The sequence below is a fragment of the Oratosquilla oratoria genome, chromosome 3 (assembly GCF_046742065.1).
Source record: "Oratosquilla oratoria isolate Oo_2021 chromosome 3, ASM4674206v1, whole genome shotgun sequence".
In the NCBI taxonomy this organism is placed as follows: Eukaryota; Metazoa; Arthropoda; class Malacostraca; order Stomatopoda; family Squillidae; genus Oratosquilla; species Oratosquilla oratoria.
Genome location: NC_134779.1, coordinates 66,001,301 through 66,019,822, shown reverse-complemented (window position 1 = coordinate 66,019,822; position 18,522 = coordinate 66,001,301). Strand labels below are relative to the sequence as shown.

General features: G+C 50.6%; 1 protein-coding gene across 2 annotated transcripts in view; it reads left to right on the top strand.

Annotated features, from left to right (window-relative positions):
* The window catches only part of LOC143023514 (uncharacterized), a 551,512-nt gene that overhangs the window by 268,885 nt on the left and 264,105 nt on the right, over positions 1 to 18,522 (top strand). For both annotated transcript variants that reach the window (XM_076182052.1, XM_076182061.1), the window contains one exon: positions 17,069 to 17,212. In XM_076182052.1, coding sequence (XP_076038167.1) covers positions 17,069 to 17,212 — 144 coding nt within the window. The remainder of the gene's footprint in view (positions 1 to 17,068; positions 17,213 to 18,522) is intronic.

The window sequence follows — 18,522 nt, the reverse complement described above, 5'->3', positions numbered from 1 at the left end:
TTCCCCCTCCCCTTCCCTTTCCCCCTCCCCTTCCCTCTCCACTCTCCATTTCCCTACCGTACCCTTCCCTTACTCCCTCCCGTTCCCTGTCCCGTCCGTTCTACCCTTCCCCTATTTTTCCTTCCTCTCCACCGTCCTCCTCCTCCTTTTCCTCCTCCTCCTCCTGTTCCTGTTCCTCTTCCACCCCCACCACCATCTGCTTCCCTTCCACCCCGACCACCACCTCCGATTCCCACTGGTACTCATCACTGGACGGGCCTCCCCTGGTGTATCGGGGCTCCTATTGCCCCCCCCGGGGTCATGTCCCTAAGTTGGCCAGGGCCTCCTCCTCCGGCGGCAGGGAGGGAGGGTCTTCTTCCGTCCTGCCTCCGGCCGCCGGCGGCCCTCCTCCTCCTCCTCCCTAAGTAGGCCATCGCTCGGGCGCTGCACATCCCTAAGTAGGCCACCCTCCTCAGGCCGCGGGATTGCTGAAAGCTGTCTACCCGCTCTCCTCGCGCGCGCGCACGAGCGCTGTGAAAGTTTTCCTTCCCCCGCTACTCTCCCAAATTACTCTCCCCCCTCTCCCCCCCTCTCACACTATAGCCCTCTCGCTCCTCTCCCTCCCCCCTCACACTATAGCCCTGTCGTACCTCTCCTCTCTCCTCCTCTCTTTCCTTCTCTTCCTGTACCCCTAATTCCCATTTTCATTTCCCTTCTCTCCTCCCTCCCTCCCTCTCTCCACCCCTCTCCTTTCCCCATCTCCCCTCTACTCCTCCCCTCTCCCTCTCGCCCTCTCCTACCCCCAATACCTACCTCTCCCCCTCACCCCCCTCACCCTCTTCATCCTCCCACTCTCCCCCTCCCCCTCTCCCTCACCCAATCACCCCTCCCAATCACACCTCCCAATCACACCTCATTCATTCTCACCTCTTCCACTCTCACCCCTTCCACTCTCACCCCTTCCTCTCTCACCTTCTACTCTCACCCCTTCCACTCTCACCCCCTCCACTCTCACCCCCTCCACTCTCACCCCTCCCACTTTCCACCTCCCATTCCCCCTTTCCTATCCTTCTTTCTTCCCTCCTCTCTCCCCTTCCTTCCTCCCCTCCTCCTTTCTCCCTGCCTCTTCCCCTTTCCTCTACCCCTCACCCACTCCCCCTACCCCTCACCCACTCCCCCTACCCCTCACCCTCTCCCCTACCCCTCACCCTCTCCCCCTACCCCTCATCCTCACCCTCTCCCCCTACCCCTCACCCTCTCCCCTACCCCTCACCCTCTCCCCTACCCCTCACCCTCTCCCCTCCCCCCTCGTCCTACCCCTCACCCTCTTCCCCTATCCCTCACCCTCTTCCCCTACCCCTCACCCTCTCCCTTACCCCTCACCCTCTCCCTTACCCCTCACCCTCTCCCCTATCCCTCACCCTCTCACCTACCCCTCACCCTCTCACCTACCTCTCACCCTCTCTCCTATCCCTCACCCTCTCCCCCTACCCCTCATCCTCTCCCCCTACCCCTCACCCTCTCCTCCTACCCCTCACCCTCTCCTCCTACCCCTCACCCTCCCCCTACCCCTCTCCCCCTACCCCTCATCCTCTCCCCCTACCCCTCTCCCCCTACCCCTACCCCTCTCCCTCTGACCCTACCCCTCACCCTCTGCCCCTACCCCTCACCCTCTGCCCCTACCCCTCACCCTCTGCCCCTACCCCTCACCCTCTGCCCCTACCCCTCACCCTCTGCCCCTACCCCTCACCCTCTGCCCCTACCCCTCACCCTCTGCCCTTACCCCTACCCCTCACCCTCTGCCCCTACCCCTACCCCTACCCCTACCCCTCCCCCTCTCCCCCTCACCCTCACCCTCTCCCCCTATCCCTCACCCTCTCCCCCTACCCCTCACCCTCTCCCCCTACCCCTCATCCTCTCCCCCTACCCCTAACCCTTTACACCTACCCCTGACCCCCTACCCTTATCCCTCACATTCTCCCCCTTCCCCTCACTCTCCTCTCCCCTACCCCTCACCCTCTCTCCCCTCCCCCCTACCCCTCACCCTCTACCCCCAATCCTCACCCCTACCCCTCAATCCCCCACATTCTCCCCTACCCCTCACCTTTTCCCCCACCCCTCACATTCTCCCCTACCCTTCACCTTTTCCCCTAATCCCCCACATTCTCCCCCAATCCCCCACATTCTCCCCTACCCCTCACCTTTTCCCTCTGTCCCTCACATTCTCCCTTTCACCTCTCCCCCTACCCCCTCCTCCCCCTCTCACCTAACCCTAACCCCTCCTCCCTTTTCCCTCTGACCCCTCCTCCCCCTCTCCTGCTTTTTTCTCTCTCTCGCTCTCTCTGTCTCTTCCCTCCCTCTCCCATCCGGGTATAATGGGCAAAATGATGACCTTTCCCTCCGCCCCCGCTCGCGTCCCCCTGTGCCGACATGACCCTCTTCCCCCTCCCCCTCCCCCCACACCACTCCTCTTCCTTCTTCCCAATCCTTGACGACCTTCTTTGTGTGTGGATGCCTCCCGCTGCCTCGTAGTAGGCGACCCTCATTTGACGCAGTCCTCCCCCCCCCCACGACCTCGTCTTCCTCCACAGCCGAATGAAATCTTGTGTCGCTGATAGAACAACAATTTTCGAAGGTTTTTGGAAGTTCTTCTATTGCCATAAGTTTCCGTCAGCTGAAGGAAATCGTATGCTGGTAGCCAGAATGAAATTCACAAAGTTTCTCTGAATGTCGGCGAGCTTGAATGATCGGTTTTGAAAATGCCCCTCCCCCCCTCCCGCCAGGTGGGAGACCTTTGGGGGTCCGAGGGGGGGGGGGCATAAGTCGACTTGTGGGAGATGCAGCCCACCCCTCTTTCCTTTCCAAGATGATTAAAATATTTTGACATTTGCCAGAACAAAATATATAAAGGCGTCATCATGTCGAGGGGGGTCCGTAGTCTTCCTTCCCTCTCCCCCTCCCCCTCCCCTCTTTCCGTTTTCTGTGGCTGGTTGTATTTAAAAGTAGTCCCCCCCTCCCCCCCACTCTTTCTTCCTCCTGTGTGTGAAAGTGACCCCCATCTTGAGGGAAAAGCTTTGCTTGCTTGCTTGCTTGCTTGAGTGGTTTGCCTGCTGGACTGGACTAGCCGACGGCCGAGCCGTGAGAAATACACCGTGAGAACATGTGATGCGAGATGAGTGTGGATTCTCTGTTTTTACGAGTTTGTTGTAAGTGATGAGACGAACATAATTGTTGTTCTTGTTGGTTTTGTTTAGTTATTATCGGTACATTTGTTTATTATTCTTTTATAATCTGTAGCTTGTGTAGTGTAATTAGGTGTCCAGTCCAGTGGCAATTGATGTTTATTGTCTACCATGGCAACCCAAGCACTTAGGGCAAATGTGACTGGTAGTTAGGTTCCTCTATAGTCGTAAGGACCTCGTGGTCGTCGTCGTCGTCGTCGTCGTCGTCGTCGTCGTCGTCGTCGTCGTCGTCGTCGTCGTCGTCGTCGTCGTCGTCGTCTTCTTCTTCTTCTTCTTCTTCTTCTTCTTCTTCTTCTTCTTCTTCTTCTTCTTCTTCTTCTTCTTCTTCTTCTTCTTCTTCTTCTTCTTCTTCTTCTTCTTCTTCTTCTTCTTCTTCTCTTCTTCTTCTTCTTCTTCTTCTTCTTCTTCTTCTTCTTCTTCTTCTTCTTCTTCTTCTTCTTCTTCTTCTTCTTCTTCTTCTTCTTCTTCTTCTTCTTCTTCTTCTTCTTCTTCTTCTTCTTCTTCTTCTTCTTCTTCTTCTTCGTCTTCTTCTTCTTCTTCTTCTTCTTCTTCTTCTTCTTCTTCTTCTTCTTCTTCTTCTTCTTCTTCTTCTTCTTCTTCTTCTTCTTCTTCTTCTTCTTCTTCTTCTTCTCATTCTTCTTCTTCTTCTTCTTCTTCTTCTTCTTCTTCTTCACGTTTGGTCTTCTTTGGGGGCGAGAGGGGAGTCACGGTGCACGATCCTCAAAAAGCTGCAAGGACAGACGAAATAATGGTTGAAATGCTTCTTATTTTTTCTTCTGTTTTGTTTCGCTTTTATTTTATTACTCTTATTCTTTTCTTGTTGATATTTATCTTTATTTTTATTTATTTGTTTTTGAGATGGAGAAAATAGAATTGAATAAGTAGATACTGAACATTTAGAAGTCGATGGAAACCTCAGGTTTCTTGGGTTGATGCGGAGCGTTACCAGTTTTCATCGGTCATTATTTCAGTTACTAATGATATTACCGGTGTTACAGTTGTTGTGTTCTTGTTGCAGCACACGCAGAAGTAATTGAAAAATTGAAAGTAACAATCACGGTGGCAGGTTGTCCATAATACGAGCCACGCCTCCTTTGGAGATTTATTGCATTCCTCCTCACCCCCTTCTCCCTCCTCCCTCCTCCATCACGTGACGCGAGTATTACATAAAGTCCTCGGTAAAAGCTGCTGCCGTTGCTGTATTTTGAACGTTTGATCCGCGGCTGTGTGTGTGATAATAGAGAGCGCCTGCTGTCATCGTTATATATTTGTGGTGCCAATAAAGACCACTTGCTCGTCCGGCCGTCCGAGACGCGAAGGGAGACGGTGCCACGAGGGAGGGTGCCAGCCGCAGACTACGTGACGGCGGGCCGATGTGCGCCCGCGGCAGCGTGTCACGTCGCGTGCGGTTGTTGTTGTTGTTGTTGTTGTTGCTTCTGCTTTCTTCTTCGGAGATGCTGTTACTGTTCGTTGTCATCATCATCCTCGTCATCGTCATATTCCTCTTCCTCCGCATCGCCATATTTATCGTCATCGTGGTCGCAACATCATTATCACCATCATCATCATCTTCAATATTAACGTCATCATCATCATCAAGATCAGCAACCTGTTCGCCAGCAGGTGGCACTTGTTCCTCTTCGTCGCCACGACAACTTGGTCATCTACTTGGGACCTCCGTCGACTGAGTACAACTCACTAACTTTTTCCTATCCAAATATTTCAATTTCCGATCTAAGTGTCACTCTTCCGACCATAAACGTTGGTACAACCGTATTCAAAGACTCGTGAAGATAATGAATACGAGATGATGAAAGCCGTAAACTAATCGAGATGCGAAAAACCATGAGCGGTATGTACTAAAGTCATGTTCAATTTTGACTCATGAAGATTGATTGGGGTGGAGGGAGGGAGGGGGCAAGACGCTGTGCTTCCCGCCATCCGTCCAGTATCAAAAGATAATCATATAAACCTTTCATTTTCTCTTTTATGTGTCAGTTTATGGGATATGTGAAAGCACAGTCATATTCATGACTATTTTATATCGCAGAAGACATGTTAAATTTTACAACCAGCCTCATAATGACTGAACACAGCGATAATAAGTAAAATGTTGTATAAATATTAAAATTATATTCCTTATCTTAAGTACTTTTTTCAAGTACTTGAAAAAGCTGTAACAAGCGAAAACGTAGTACTAATAAAGTCGATCTCACAAGGTGTTTATTCTCACAGGCTTGTCGGCTTTTGCCATTGTGATTCATAAATATTAAAATTATATTCCTTATCTTATACTCGCTATAATTACTTTCTTTGCACTATCCAGTTGGAAAGCTTTGAAATAGGTGAACAAGGACTGCTTCATCCCGAGATGTACATGAAATTCGTGTAATTCGTATAGTCACTGAGCTAAGTGAAGAAATATTATATTTTAAGGAAATTAGAGGTTTCAGCCAGCTCAGCGGGGGAAGGGTGAGCAGGGCTGCCAACCGAAAAGGCATGATCGACTGAGATTCTTTGAGTGAATTGCCTATAGTCAGATTAATTAAATATACATGAAGACTCTCGCGAAGGAGTTGATAGAGCTCGATTTGACCCTATTGATTTATTTATTTGTTTGATTATATATATATATTTTTCTTCATGTATTTGATTATTGATCTATATACTAAGGGCACCTCTCTTTAACCCCTTCTCTACCCTCCCTTACAAGGGAGGTAGCCAAAGTCAAAAGGCATATATACCCACTCCCGCCCCCCCATTCCACTTCCCTCCACCCATTCCACTCCTCACCACCACCCTTTCCCCCATCTCATTTTAGGTCCTCACACAGCATTATTGATGCATTTATTTATTTTATTTGAACATTTATATGTTTATCTATGTTGATTATTGATTAATTTTATTATCTGTTTTATTTACCTACATTAAATCGCCCGGCGTCAGACAGAATACAAAAGACATCGATACTTTCTACTGGAGGAATGAGGAGGACCTTCATAGTTCATGAAGACAAACTAACAAAGGCGGGAGATCGAGGGAGAGCCGTTTCCCAAGGGCACCTGACCTATCCTGTAGAAAGATGCGATGTGGATCATATGCAAGAAGAACTCTGACCAAATTCCACGAATTATCGTTCAGTTCCCTCGACAAATCCTCGCAGAGGACCTAGGACTGTAGAAGCTCCTCCACAGGATCTAGGACCTTACGAAGACTCCTTCGGGACCCAGGTCCTGCTAAGGCGCTCCCTGTGGTCCTAGGGGCCCAGGGACGGTCCCAGGAGACTTGGTGCCACTCAGGCACTCCTGTGGTGCCTTTGGCCCTGGCTAAGAAGGAACACTGTACTGTTGAGACCTTTGTGCCCTCGCCTAGGAGATGGACAAGGTAGCATCCAGTGTGGCACTGGTGGGCTGATTCAGAAGTGGCACCCGTAGACACTCTTGTTCGTTGAGGAAGAATGTTTTCGTATAGGCTCTGGAGTGAAGTTTGTGGGTGTGGGTAGATGGTTGGTTGAGTGGGTTGGATGCAACAGGAGGATTTCTTCTATCGCTCGCTCATTCTTTCCTCATGCACGCGCACACACACACACACACACACACACACACACACACACACACACACACACACACACACACACACACACACATGCACGTACGCACACAATCGCAACCACATTAAAGTGTAATAAGCTGTATTTCACATAGCGACATGCTATTAGCGTCTCGCAGTGCGGTGTTTGTTTTTTTCCGCACTTGGATTTACGACTCGGAAATGGTGGTGACGCCCCCTCTTTCCCCCCCTCCCCCTCCTTTTTTCTTTTTCCCTCTTTCTTCCTCCATGTGCGTGTGTGTTTGTTGGCGAAAAAAGAATAAATTTTTGTCTTGCCAGGTGCAGCGAGATGATGGTAGTAGGAAGTGTCGGTCCCTTCTCTCTGACTGTATTGCCCCCCTTCACTCCGACTGAGGATTCCCTTCACTTTGAATGCTGCTGCCGTTTCCGTGAATGAAGTCGTTAGGCCTGTAGGGCGTGTCCTAGGGCTTCCTCCATTGCTAGGAAGGCCGACTCACGGCTGAAGGAAATGTTTTCGTCATCAGCCATAACAAAGAAGAGCTTCAACGAAGTAATGTGAAGAGGAGTGAATAAGGAAAGGGAGGGGAGAGAGGAGAGGAGAGGCTGGGAGGGGAGAGAGGAGAGGCTGGGAAGGGAGAGAGGAGAGGAGAGAGGCTGGGAGGGGAGAGAAGAGAGGAGCGGCTAGGAAGGGATAGAGGTTAGGGGTGGAGAGGAGAGGTTTGAGGGGGTGAGAGAGGAGAGGCTGGAAGAGGAGAGGGAAAAGAGGAAAGAGGCTGGGAAGGGAGAGAGGAGAGGAGCGGCTAGGAAGGGAGAGAGGAGAGAGGCTGGGAAGGGAGAGAGGAGAGAGGTTGGGGTGGAGAGGAGAGGCTGGAGGGGGAGGGAGAGTAGAGGCTGGAAGAGGAGAGAGAGAAGAGGTTAGGAGTGGGCAGGAGAGGAGAGGATAGGAAGGGAAGAGCTGGGAGGGTGGAGAGAGTGAGGGGAAAAGAAGAGAGGGTAGAGGGGGAGGAGCAGAAGAGAGAAAACGGGGAGAGAGAGAGAGAGTAGAGCAGAGAAAGAAGAAGACAATGGGGGGAAGAGAGATAGTGGAGGAGGGATGAAAGAAGAGAACGGGAAAGGGAAAATTAGAGAGAGAAGAGAGGAGGAGAGGAGGGAACGTTGAGAGGCGCCTCCAAGGAGGTGGTTGTGGAAACGCACCTCCGCACGAGGTGGAGGTGGAGGCGGACGGAGGGACGGGGGTGTGCACTGTGCACCTTGTTTGCCCCTTTTTTTTCTGCTGATTAATGCCGCGGTACGGCCAGACTAAGTTTGAGGTCAGGGAAGAGTGCTGGATGGGGTCGGTCTCTCTCTCTCCCTCCCTCTCTCTCTCTCTCTCTCTCTCTCTCTCTCTCTCTCTCTCTCTCTCTCTCTCTCTCTCTCTCTCTCTCTCTCACTCTCTCTCTCTCTCTCTCTCTCTCTCTCTCTCTCTCTCTCTCTCTCTCTCTCTCTCTCTCTTCCCCCTCTCTCTCTCTTCCTTCTCTCTCTTCCTTCTCTCTCTTCTCTCTCTCTCTCACTTCCCTCTCCTCTCTCTCTTCCCTCTCCTCTCTCCCCTCTCTTCCTTCTCTCTCTTCCTCTCCTCTCTCTCCTCTCTCTCCTCTCTCACTTCCCTCTCCTCTCTCTCTTCCCTCTCCTCTCTCTCTTCCCTCTCCTCTCTCTCTTCCCTCTCCCCCCCTCTCTCTCTCTCTCTCTCTCTCTCTCTCTCTCTCTCTCTCTCTCTCTTCCTCTCTCTCTCTCTCTTCTTCTCTCTCTCTCTCTTCCTCCCCTGCCACCACCACAAAAAGTTCGAAGCCTTAGCCATAGAAAAATATGTAACGTATAGTCACGAACAAAAGTTTTGAGCCACGCTGCAGTTCTTGCAACGTCAGTGTATTTTTTTTAGAGTACGTGATATATTTTCATATGCAGTATTTAGCTACCAGTTAGGTATTTTTTACTGAATAGAAAAAAAAAAGTTGTCAGACAAAGAATTTGAATTTTACATCACGAAAAACTGTGTAGGAAGACTTTTGCTCCTAACTCTAGTTTCATGGACAGTCTAATAACAACAGACATGTTGGTCCCTGCATGGCTGTTTAAGTTCTTAACCTATTATTATTATTATTATTTTCATTTTTTATCTTTTTATATATTTTTAATCTATTTAGAAGTAAATTCTAGTCGGAGATTTATAGCTAAGTTAATGTCGAGACGTTTTTGAATACAGCGGAAACTTGACCAAAGTGGAGGGATTAATCGATACTTGACCAAAATAGACACTGTAAAGGTCATCAGAATGAACAACAGAACCCTTTCAATACGGCGATGCGATAAACGGGTTCATTTGCGTCAGGTTAATCTATTCACGGTAAGGTTCGAATCCCGCTGTCTGAACGGGGTCTGTTCGTGCCGAGACCCCTCGTACTCGACCCTACCTCGGCTGAATAAAAGCCTCCGTCTTTGGTAAAACGGAATATGTCTCCGGCGTCGCCGAATTGAAAATCTTGAACATTGAACCCCTTCAACACGGTGACTTAATAAGATCTGATTATTTTAGTGTTGGTGGGTGATGGCCCCTGGGTTGAACGAGACCCAGTCGACCAAGAACCCTATACAGAATGAGCTTTCTCGGTTGAATAAAATTGTTTGGTCATGCCCAGATTACTAGGACACTGTATAGGAATTATTGCCCAAATTGTGTGTGTGTATATATATATATATATATATATATATATATATATATACATATATACATACTCTATATCTTCACAAAACTATACCACTCTTCCATGCCACTCACTGCTGCAAACTTCATCATTTCTCTCCAGCATCTATCTGGTTTTCCTCTTGCACGCGTCCCATCTCGCTTTGTCTCGTCAGTAACACGCTCCATCTCCCTTCATCCCGTTTTTTCTGGAACTTGCTTGCGCAGTTCCACTTCCGCCCGTTTACCGCCTCCACAATACGTTTCATTCCAGTCTCCTCTCTTAGCCAACTTGCTCTCTCCCAGCATTGATCTCTTCATTCGCCCCTGTGCAGTCCTTAGTTTCCAAGTCTCGGATCTGTAGATCATAGCTGGAATTTACCAAACATTTTTCCAGTCGATTGTGATACGCCTTTTAATTTAAAAATTCGCCATTTTAGTTAGTTTTAGCATCTCTATCGATTATAATTGCTCATACTGAACCTTTCAAGAAACACTGGTTTTACTCTTATTCACCTTCAAACCTACTTTCGAGACTTTCCTTGTTGAAAATTCGAGGTGATTAAAATATTCCCCAGTAATGTGCAAAGATTTCCTTTCACGGTTCATCTCTGAAAATCCTTTCCAGGCAAACTGGAAATGCCTTTGGTGAAATTAGATCGCTTTGCTTTACTCCCCTCTCTCAAATTGATTTTGTTTTCGATTTTTTTCTTGTTTTCATAGCCGCATGTAGCTACAGCGATACATATATTAATGTGCTGTAGAACATTTAAAATGTGTTCATTTGCTACTTGTTTTCATAGTCTAGTATTAATGCAATTTGAGTCGAAGGTCTTTCATAGTCTATGTATATTTGTATATGACATACACTTCGTGACACCAGAGTCGTAACCTAGCGTGTTGGTCGGACATTTGGACGGTAATGTGAGGCCTGTTAACCTTATTCATTACGACGACGCACTTGGTAGAAGTTATTCTGGTTCAAACGTCAAACTAGTTGATCCCCGTGACGTTAGGCGATTTTATTCAGTTGAGGCAGAGGAGGTAGGGTGGTCTCGTGTTGCTAGAAGGCTTTGGGAGGAATCTTAAGTAGGAAAAACCGTTCTTAAATGGCTCGACCTCGGGGCCTCCCGGTCGCCGCTGGACAGGAAGGCGCAGACCGTCCGCCGGAGGCCCTTGCCGCCGCCAAGGAATGCGACGCCACCGCCGCCGCCGCAGTAGTAGCACGTGACTTGAGGCCATCCCCGTCAGTATCCTCTGGGATAAGCACGCGCTTGCGCGCGCACACACACACACACACACACACACACACACACACACACACACACACACACACACACACACACACACACACATACATACACATACATGCATATACACACACACACACACACACACACACACACACACACACACACACACACACACACACACACACACACACACACACACACACACACACACACACACACATACATACATACACACGCATACACACACACGCACACGCATACACACACACATACACACACACACACACACACTCTCCCTCTCTCTCTCTCTCTCTCTCTCTCTCTCTCTCTCTCTCTCTCTCTCTCTCCTCTATCTATCTATGAATGTGTGTCTATATGAATCTGTGTATCATTCGGGTGATGTAGTTGTGGCGGATGGCACTCCTGAAGGGATCGCTTGGACTCCCCAGTTGAGTGTGGCACCTTGGCCTTGGCACTTCCCCCGAGGACCTATGCAAACACAGACAGGCGTGAAGCTTAGAAACGATATCAGAAATCTAATAAAAATTGGAGGAGGAGGAGGAGTATGAAGGAAAATTTCTGGATTTCTCGTTTGGTGTCTCCACGGTGAGAAAGAGGAGGAGTAGTAGGGAGACGGGTACGGTGAAGAGAGGACGAGGAAGTGGGGGGTGGGGGTGGGAGGAACGCTTCAGTAATTTGTCGATTTAATATATACTTTCTTGTATGGCCACCACCCCTTCCTCCCCCCGTCCCTCTCTTACCCCTGGTCATCAACCTTTGCCCACCGCACCCCACCCCACCGCACCCCACCCCCTTCATGTGTCATCTCCCATTTTCCACCCTTTAACACACTCACCATCGCGTGATCCCTTTCCCAGCACAGCAACCCCGCCCACTTCTCCATCCCAGTGTTTCCTTCTCCTTATCCCCGCTTTCCCTGCTCTTGCGGCTGGAGATGGTTCATGTGGATAGAAGCGCTGGTAAACTGCAGCCGATGACTGTCTTCCTCTTGGCCCTCGCCCTTCCCCCGTCCTCCCTCCTTCTTCTTCTTCTGAACCCCCCCCCGACACTTCCTTGGCCCGACCGCTTCCTTTCCTTCAGCGCCCTTCTCTTTCCTTTTCCCTTCCCTTTACTTCTCCCCTCCACCCCTTACTTACCTCCTGTCCCTTGCGTCCCCTGAACTCGTCTCCCCTTCCTTTCCCTTCCCTTACCCCTCGCTCGCGCCCCCTCCCTTTTTCTCCCCTTCCATACCCACCCCTCCCTTTCACTCCCCTCCTTCCCCTCCCCTCCTTCCCCTCCCCTCCTTCCCCTCCCCTCCTTCCCCTCCCCTCCTTCCCCTCCCTTCCCTTCCTTTCCCTGCCCTCCCTTCCCTTTCTCTCCCCTCCCTTCCGTTTCCCTCCCCTCCTTCCCCTCCCTTCCCTTCCTTTCCCTGCCCTCCCTTCCCTTTCTCTCCCCTCCCTTCCATTTCCCTCCCCTCCTTTCCCTCATCTCCCTTTTCCCCCTCCTTTCCCTGTCCTCCCCTTCTCCCTTCCCCCTCTCCCTCTCTTTTCTCCACCCCCTCTCTTCCCCTCCCTTTTTCTCCTTTCTTCTCACCTCCCCACTCCCCTCTCCCATCATCTCGTCAAGCCATCCTACTCCCCCCTCCCACCCTCACCCTAATTATTAAGTCGTTGGGAACATCCGGGGGGAGGGAGAGGGGGAGGGGGGTTGAGCACCTGTCCTCTGCCGTGCTTAATAGCAACGAGCATTTGCCCACCAGTTCCACTCCTATGCGGAACACCGGCAATTAGCTGAGCTGTGCTCAGGCCTGGATGAGCACGCACACACACACACACACACGCACACACACACACACACACACACACACACACACACACACACACACACACACACACACACACACACACACACACACACACACACACACACACGTTTTCCTATTTAATGTATTTTTCTTCCTCTTTCTTGTTCTCGTTCTTTATTTCCTTTATTCCTTGTTCCTTCCCAATTTTCCTCGTCCAGACGTACCATATTTCGATCTTTCAATTAATTATCCACTCCTTCGTTCTTCCATCCCCCATTCCATTCTGTTCCCCCCATTCCTCAAAAACTAGAGAGAGAGAGAGAGAGGTGGGGGGGATGGGAGAGCTGGCATCACGGGCTTTCCGCTCATCTTGTTCCGGAGCCAGAGGAGGAGGAGGAGGGGGAGGAGCGTGGCGCCGTTCCCAGGCTCGACCTTAACCCACAGACTGTCGAGGACTTCCTTCCTTCCTTGTGGGCAGTCAATAAAATTGCATGGCGGCAACGGCTGACCAAGGGTCCTGCTAAGGACCTTCTTAGCCGAGCTGAGCCGGATTGAGGAGGAGGTGGAGGAGGAGGAGGAGGAGAAGGAGAAAGAGAAAGAGAAAGGAGTAGTAAGTAAATTCGACATAAGCAGAAACTTCCCTTCCCTCCCTTCCTCCCTTCCTCCCTTCCTCCCTTCCTCCCTTCTCATTTCCTCCATTCCATACTCACTCGTTTCCTTCCCTCCCTTCACTTCTTCCCTTCCCCCCTTCACCCTCCTCTTCCTCATTCTTATCCTTTCCCTCCCTCCCTCCCCCACTCCTTCCCTCCCTCACTTCTTCCTTCCCTCCCTCTTCTTCCTTCCCTCCCTCACTTCTTCCTTCCCTCCCTCTTCTTCCTTCCCTCCCTCACTTCTTCCTTCCCTCCCTCTGTCCTTCCTTCCTTCACCCACTCCTCCCTTCCCCCACTCCTTCCTTCCCTCATTTTTTCCTCCTCTCCCTCACTTTTGCCTCCTCTCCCTCACTACTTCCTTCCCTCCCTCTGTCCTTCCCTCCTTCCCTTACCTCCCTCATTCCTCCCCCTCCCCTCTCTCACTACTTCCTTCCCTCCTTCATTCACTCCCTCATTCCTCCCCCTCCCCTCCCTCGCTCCTTCCTTCCCTCCTTTACTCCTTCCTTCCCTCCTTCACTCCTTCCTTCCCTCCTTCACTCCTTCCTTTCCATCCTTCACTCCTTCCTTTCCATCCTTCACTCCTTCCTTTCCATCCTTCACTCCTTCCTTTCCATCCTTTCTTCCCTCCCTCATTCCTTCCCTTACCTCCTTCATTCCTCCCCCTCCCTCCTTCATTCCTCCCCCTCCCTCCTTCATTCCTTCCCCTCCCTCCTTCATTCCTTCCCCTCCCTCCTTCCCCTCCCTCCTTCCCCTACCTCCTTCCCCTACCTCCTTCCCCTACCTCCTTCCCCTACCTCCTTCCCCTACCTCCCTCATTCGCTCCCACTCTCCCTCTCTCCCTCATTCGCTCCCACTCTCCCTCTCTCCCTCCCTCTCTCCCTCCCTCTCTCCACCGGGATCTTCTATTGAGCGCAGTAGTTTCCCTCCCCCCTCTCCCTCTCCCCCTCTCTCCCTCTCTCCCCACAGCAGCTTAGGTCTTAATCACATTTACACTTATGTAACGAAGACTTAGTAACGTTTGCTTAATCTCGAAAAAAAATCCCTGTAACTGGAGTCTCTTGTCTGGAACATAATCAATCCAACACACACACACACACACACACACACACACACACACACACACACACACACACACACACACACACACACACACACACACACACACACACACACACACACACACACACACACACACACACACACACACACACACACACACACACACACACACACACACACACACACACGCAGAGACACACGCAGAGACACGCAGAGACACGCAGAGACACACGCAGAGACACACGCACAGACACACGCAGAGACACACGCAGAGAGAGACACACGCAGACACACGCAGAGACACACGCAGAGACACACACACACACACAGATATACACACAGACACACACACACGAGTGTTGGATGCGATGTGGATAAGAGGTTAGGTTTTAATCCTCGTTGAAGGTTGGAGGTGTCTGTTTTCAGGAAGATCTGTCATTTATCATCTATTATTATTACTAATATTGTCGTTATTGATGTAATTATTTTTTTTTATTATTGTTGCATTTCTTATCGCCGACCATGTAGTAAGCGCTGAAACTATCAGTTGTTTTAAAAAAAACTATTAGACAACTTTATGGATGGGGATGACAGGTGGTGATGGATACGGAGCTGCCTAGTGTAGGACTTATGGTCACTTGCAGTCTCCTTTATTCTTATGTTATGTTATTTCACCAGCGCTTGTGGCCTAAAGAGGAGGATGTTGAAAAGGAAGCTATAGTGGGGGTTGTCAAAGATGCAGCGTTCCTCGGCTGGATGAAATTAAGTACAGAAAAAAAAGTGCCACCTGGCTGATTAATGTTATTTCATGACTTGTTTTAATTCTATTATAATATTATTTTCTCTTTGTTTCCTTATTCTACTTGTCCATTTACGCCTTAATCGAGAGATGTTTTCTTCCCGTGAATTAAATTCCCTGGCGACAGGGTGACGCGGCCCGGCCTGCCTGCCTGCCAGCCGGGGGGCGGTGCGGTCGCCAGGCGCCAAAGAATACTTGGAATCCGTGACTCGGTCCGGGGTGGGGAGGAGGAGGAGGAGGAGGAAGAGGGGCGTGACTCATTGGAGAGTTGGAAGACGGGATGTCACGTGACTCAACAACGGGTGAGAGAGGGGTGGGGGGGGTGACTCCCTCCATGGAGGTATTGTGCTTTCCAGTGCCGACTCTGTCTTGGTGGTGAGTCGGCTCGCTGCGGCAACAACACTCATCCTCATCCGCCCAGTGAAATAGTCTGTCGTTAGAATGAACATGATAATCGCTCCTCCACCTTTCTTCGTCTCCTCCCGTCCTTTTCTTCCTCTACTCCTCTCCCTCTACTCCTCTCCTCCACCCGCCCAATAAAATAGTCTGTCGTTAGAATGAACATGATAATCGCTCCTCCACCTTTCCTCGTCTCCTCTCATCCTTCTCTTCCTCTACTCGCTCCCTCTACTCCTCTCCTCCACTTCTCTCCTCCACGTCTCATCTCCACATCTACTACTTCACCTCTCCTCCACCTCTACTTGTCTCTTCTCCACCTCCTCGCCTTCTCCACCTCCTCGCCTTCTCCTCTCCCTCTCCTCTCCTCTCCTCTCCTCGTCATCCTCGCCCTCTCTCTTCATCTCGTCTTTCTTCCTTCCTCTGGTCCTCCTTCCCCTGCAGGGAGGAAAATTGCACCCGGTTCCACCTCCCCCCACCCCCCGGTTGAGGCAGACAGGACCTTGATGACGTGGGGAGGAGGGGGCATGGAACCACAAAGGGAGGGACCTTAATCATAAAGGGTGGGAACCCCCCTCCGGTGGGGAGAGGGGAGGGCGTCTGCATGGCTGTCCCCACCCCCCACCGTCAGTCCTCTCAACTCATCCCCCCCCCCATTCTCCTGTACAGGGTGAACGGGATGGGTAGGTGGGGGTGGGGGCTTTGTAATCAATGTGTGTCTGTGTGTGTGTGTGCTTGCGTGCGTGCACGCACGCTTCTTGATTGCCGGATGAATTGGGAGGAAGTGGAGTGCGGGTGAGAGGAGTCGAGAGGGTGGGGGGAGGGGTACTCTTCCTTTGGGAGGCGGCGGATGGGGCAGGAGTGGGAGGGAAAGGAAGTTTCGGGGGGAAAGGCTGGGGAGAAGTGAGATGCGTCAAGTGAAAGGAAGGAAAGAGGGGAAGGGACGGAGGGAAGTGAGGAAGGGAAAGGAGAGGAAGAAGGGAAGGAAGAGACGAGGAAGGGAATAAAGACGAGGAGGAGGAGGAGGAGCTTGAAGGGTGACCCAAGTCGCGTCCATATGCATGAGGTTGTTCACTTGGAAGAGTGCCAAACGATGCCATTTTGAAGATGTATTGCAAGCAGCAGCAGACCTTCCAACCACCTTCCTCCCTTTCCGGTGCCTAAACGGACGGTGGCACTGGGGGAGGGGAAGGGGAGTGGGGGGAAAGGGGTGAGGCTTTTTATAGGGAGGCTTAAATTACTCACCCACGCCCCCTTTCCCCCTCATGAATTGAGACCATCGACTGAATTTATGAGATGTTATTTGTTGATGTCGACAAGTGCCAAAGGAAGCCATTTCGAATATTTGAATCGAATTGTCGATACTTTCTACTGATTCAGTGCCTGAACGGAGTGGGAGGGGGGAGTTGCTTGGGGGTGGGAGGAGTAGATACCTTCCCGCTTCCCTTTCCCTTCACGACTTGAAAGCATCGACCAATTTATGAGATGCTATTTGTGGAAGATGAAAGGTACCATTTTGAAGACGTATTACTGTACTTTCTCTTGTTTTTGTTTGAAGACGTGTCTGTGTGTCTAACGTTGTCCTCTTCGTTTATTTCAGCGCCTGAAGGGAGGCACGACCGCCGTGGTGGCTCTGGTGAGGGAGAGGCGGCTGGTGGTGGCGTGGCTCGGAGACTCTCAGGCTCTTCTGGCCAGGCAGCGCAAACCCGTCAAGATTGTTGAGCCACACAAGCCCGAACTTGCCGTAAGTACTCTCGAACTCTGGATTTTGGAATTTCGGGAAGACCCAAATGTGGTCGTCATTGTGTGCGAGCTGGTGCGTGTATGTATGTATACACACACACACACACGCACGCACACACACACACACACACACACACGCACACACGCAGACACACGCACACACGCAGACGCACAGATATTCACACACAGACACACAGATATATACACACACAGACACACAGATATACACACACAGACACACAGATATACACACACAGACACACAGATATACGCACACAGACACACACACATATACACACACAGACACACACACAAACACACGTACACACGCGCAGAGGCATACATGCACACACACACACACACACACACACACACACACACACACACACACACACATATGCACACAGACACGCGCGCGCACACACGCATTCACGCGCATACACACACATACACACGCACACATACACACCCACACATACAGTTGCACACGCACACACACACACACACGCACACACATGCAAACACACGCACACACACACAAACGCGCGCGCGCACAGTGACAGCCACAGACACATACAGACACACGCATACATACACACACACACACACACACACACACACACACACACACACACACACACACACGCGCGCGCGCGCACACACATGCAAACACACACGCACACACACAAACGCGCGCACGCACAGTGACACGCACAGACACACACGCATACATACACACACACACACACACACACACACACACACACACACACACGCACGCACGCACGCATACACACGCACGCATACACACGCACGCATACACATAGACACGCACGGATACACGCACACATACGCTCACACACGCACACGTACACACACACATACACGCTCACATAGTCACACGCACAGTCACAAGCGCACGCACACACACACACACACACACACACACACACACACACACACACACACACACACACATTGAGTTGGGAGCTGTTGAGACAAAGTTGTGTTTGTTGACTTGGTTCTCTTCGTCTAGACTGAACTGCATTCTAGGAGCATTCACCAAGGAAAACTGGAGGTTGCCAATGGTACTATTTACATGCAAATGGTGGTTGTTGACACAACAGGGAGCTATATACAATTTATTCTCTACTGTCTACGCCTATTCTTATTTTTACAATGTACAATGTATGAACTGAGTATGGGCACTCGGTATTTATGCATGGATTTTTTATTTACAAATGGGAACACGTATAACAAAAAATTGTCTGATTTTGCAATTGGCAATGCTGGACGCAGGTGTCCCACCGC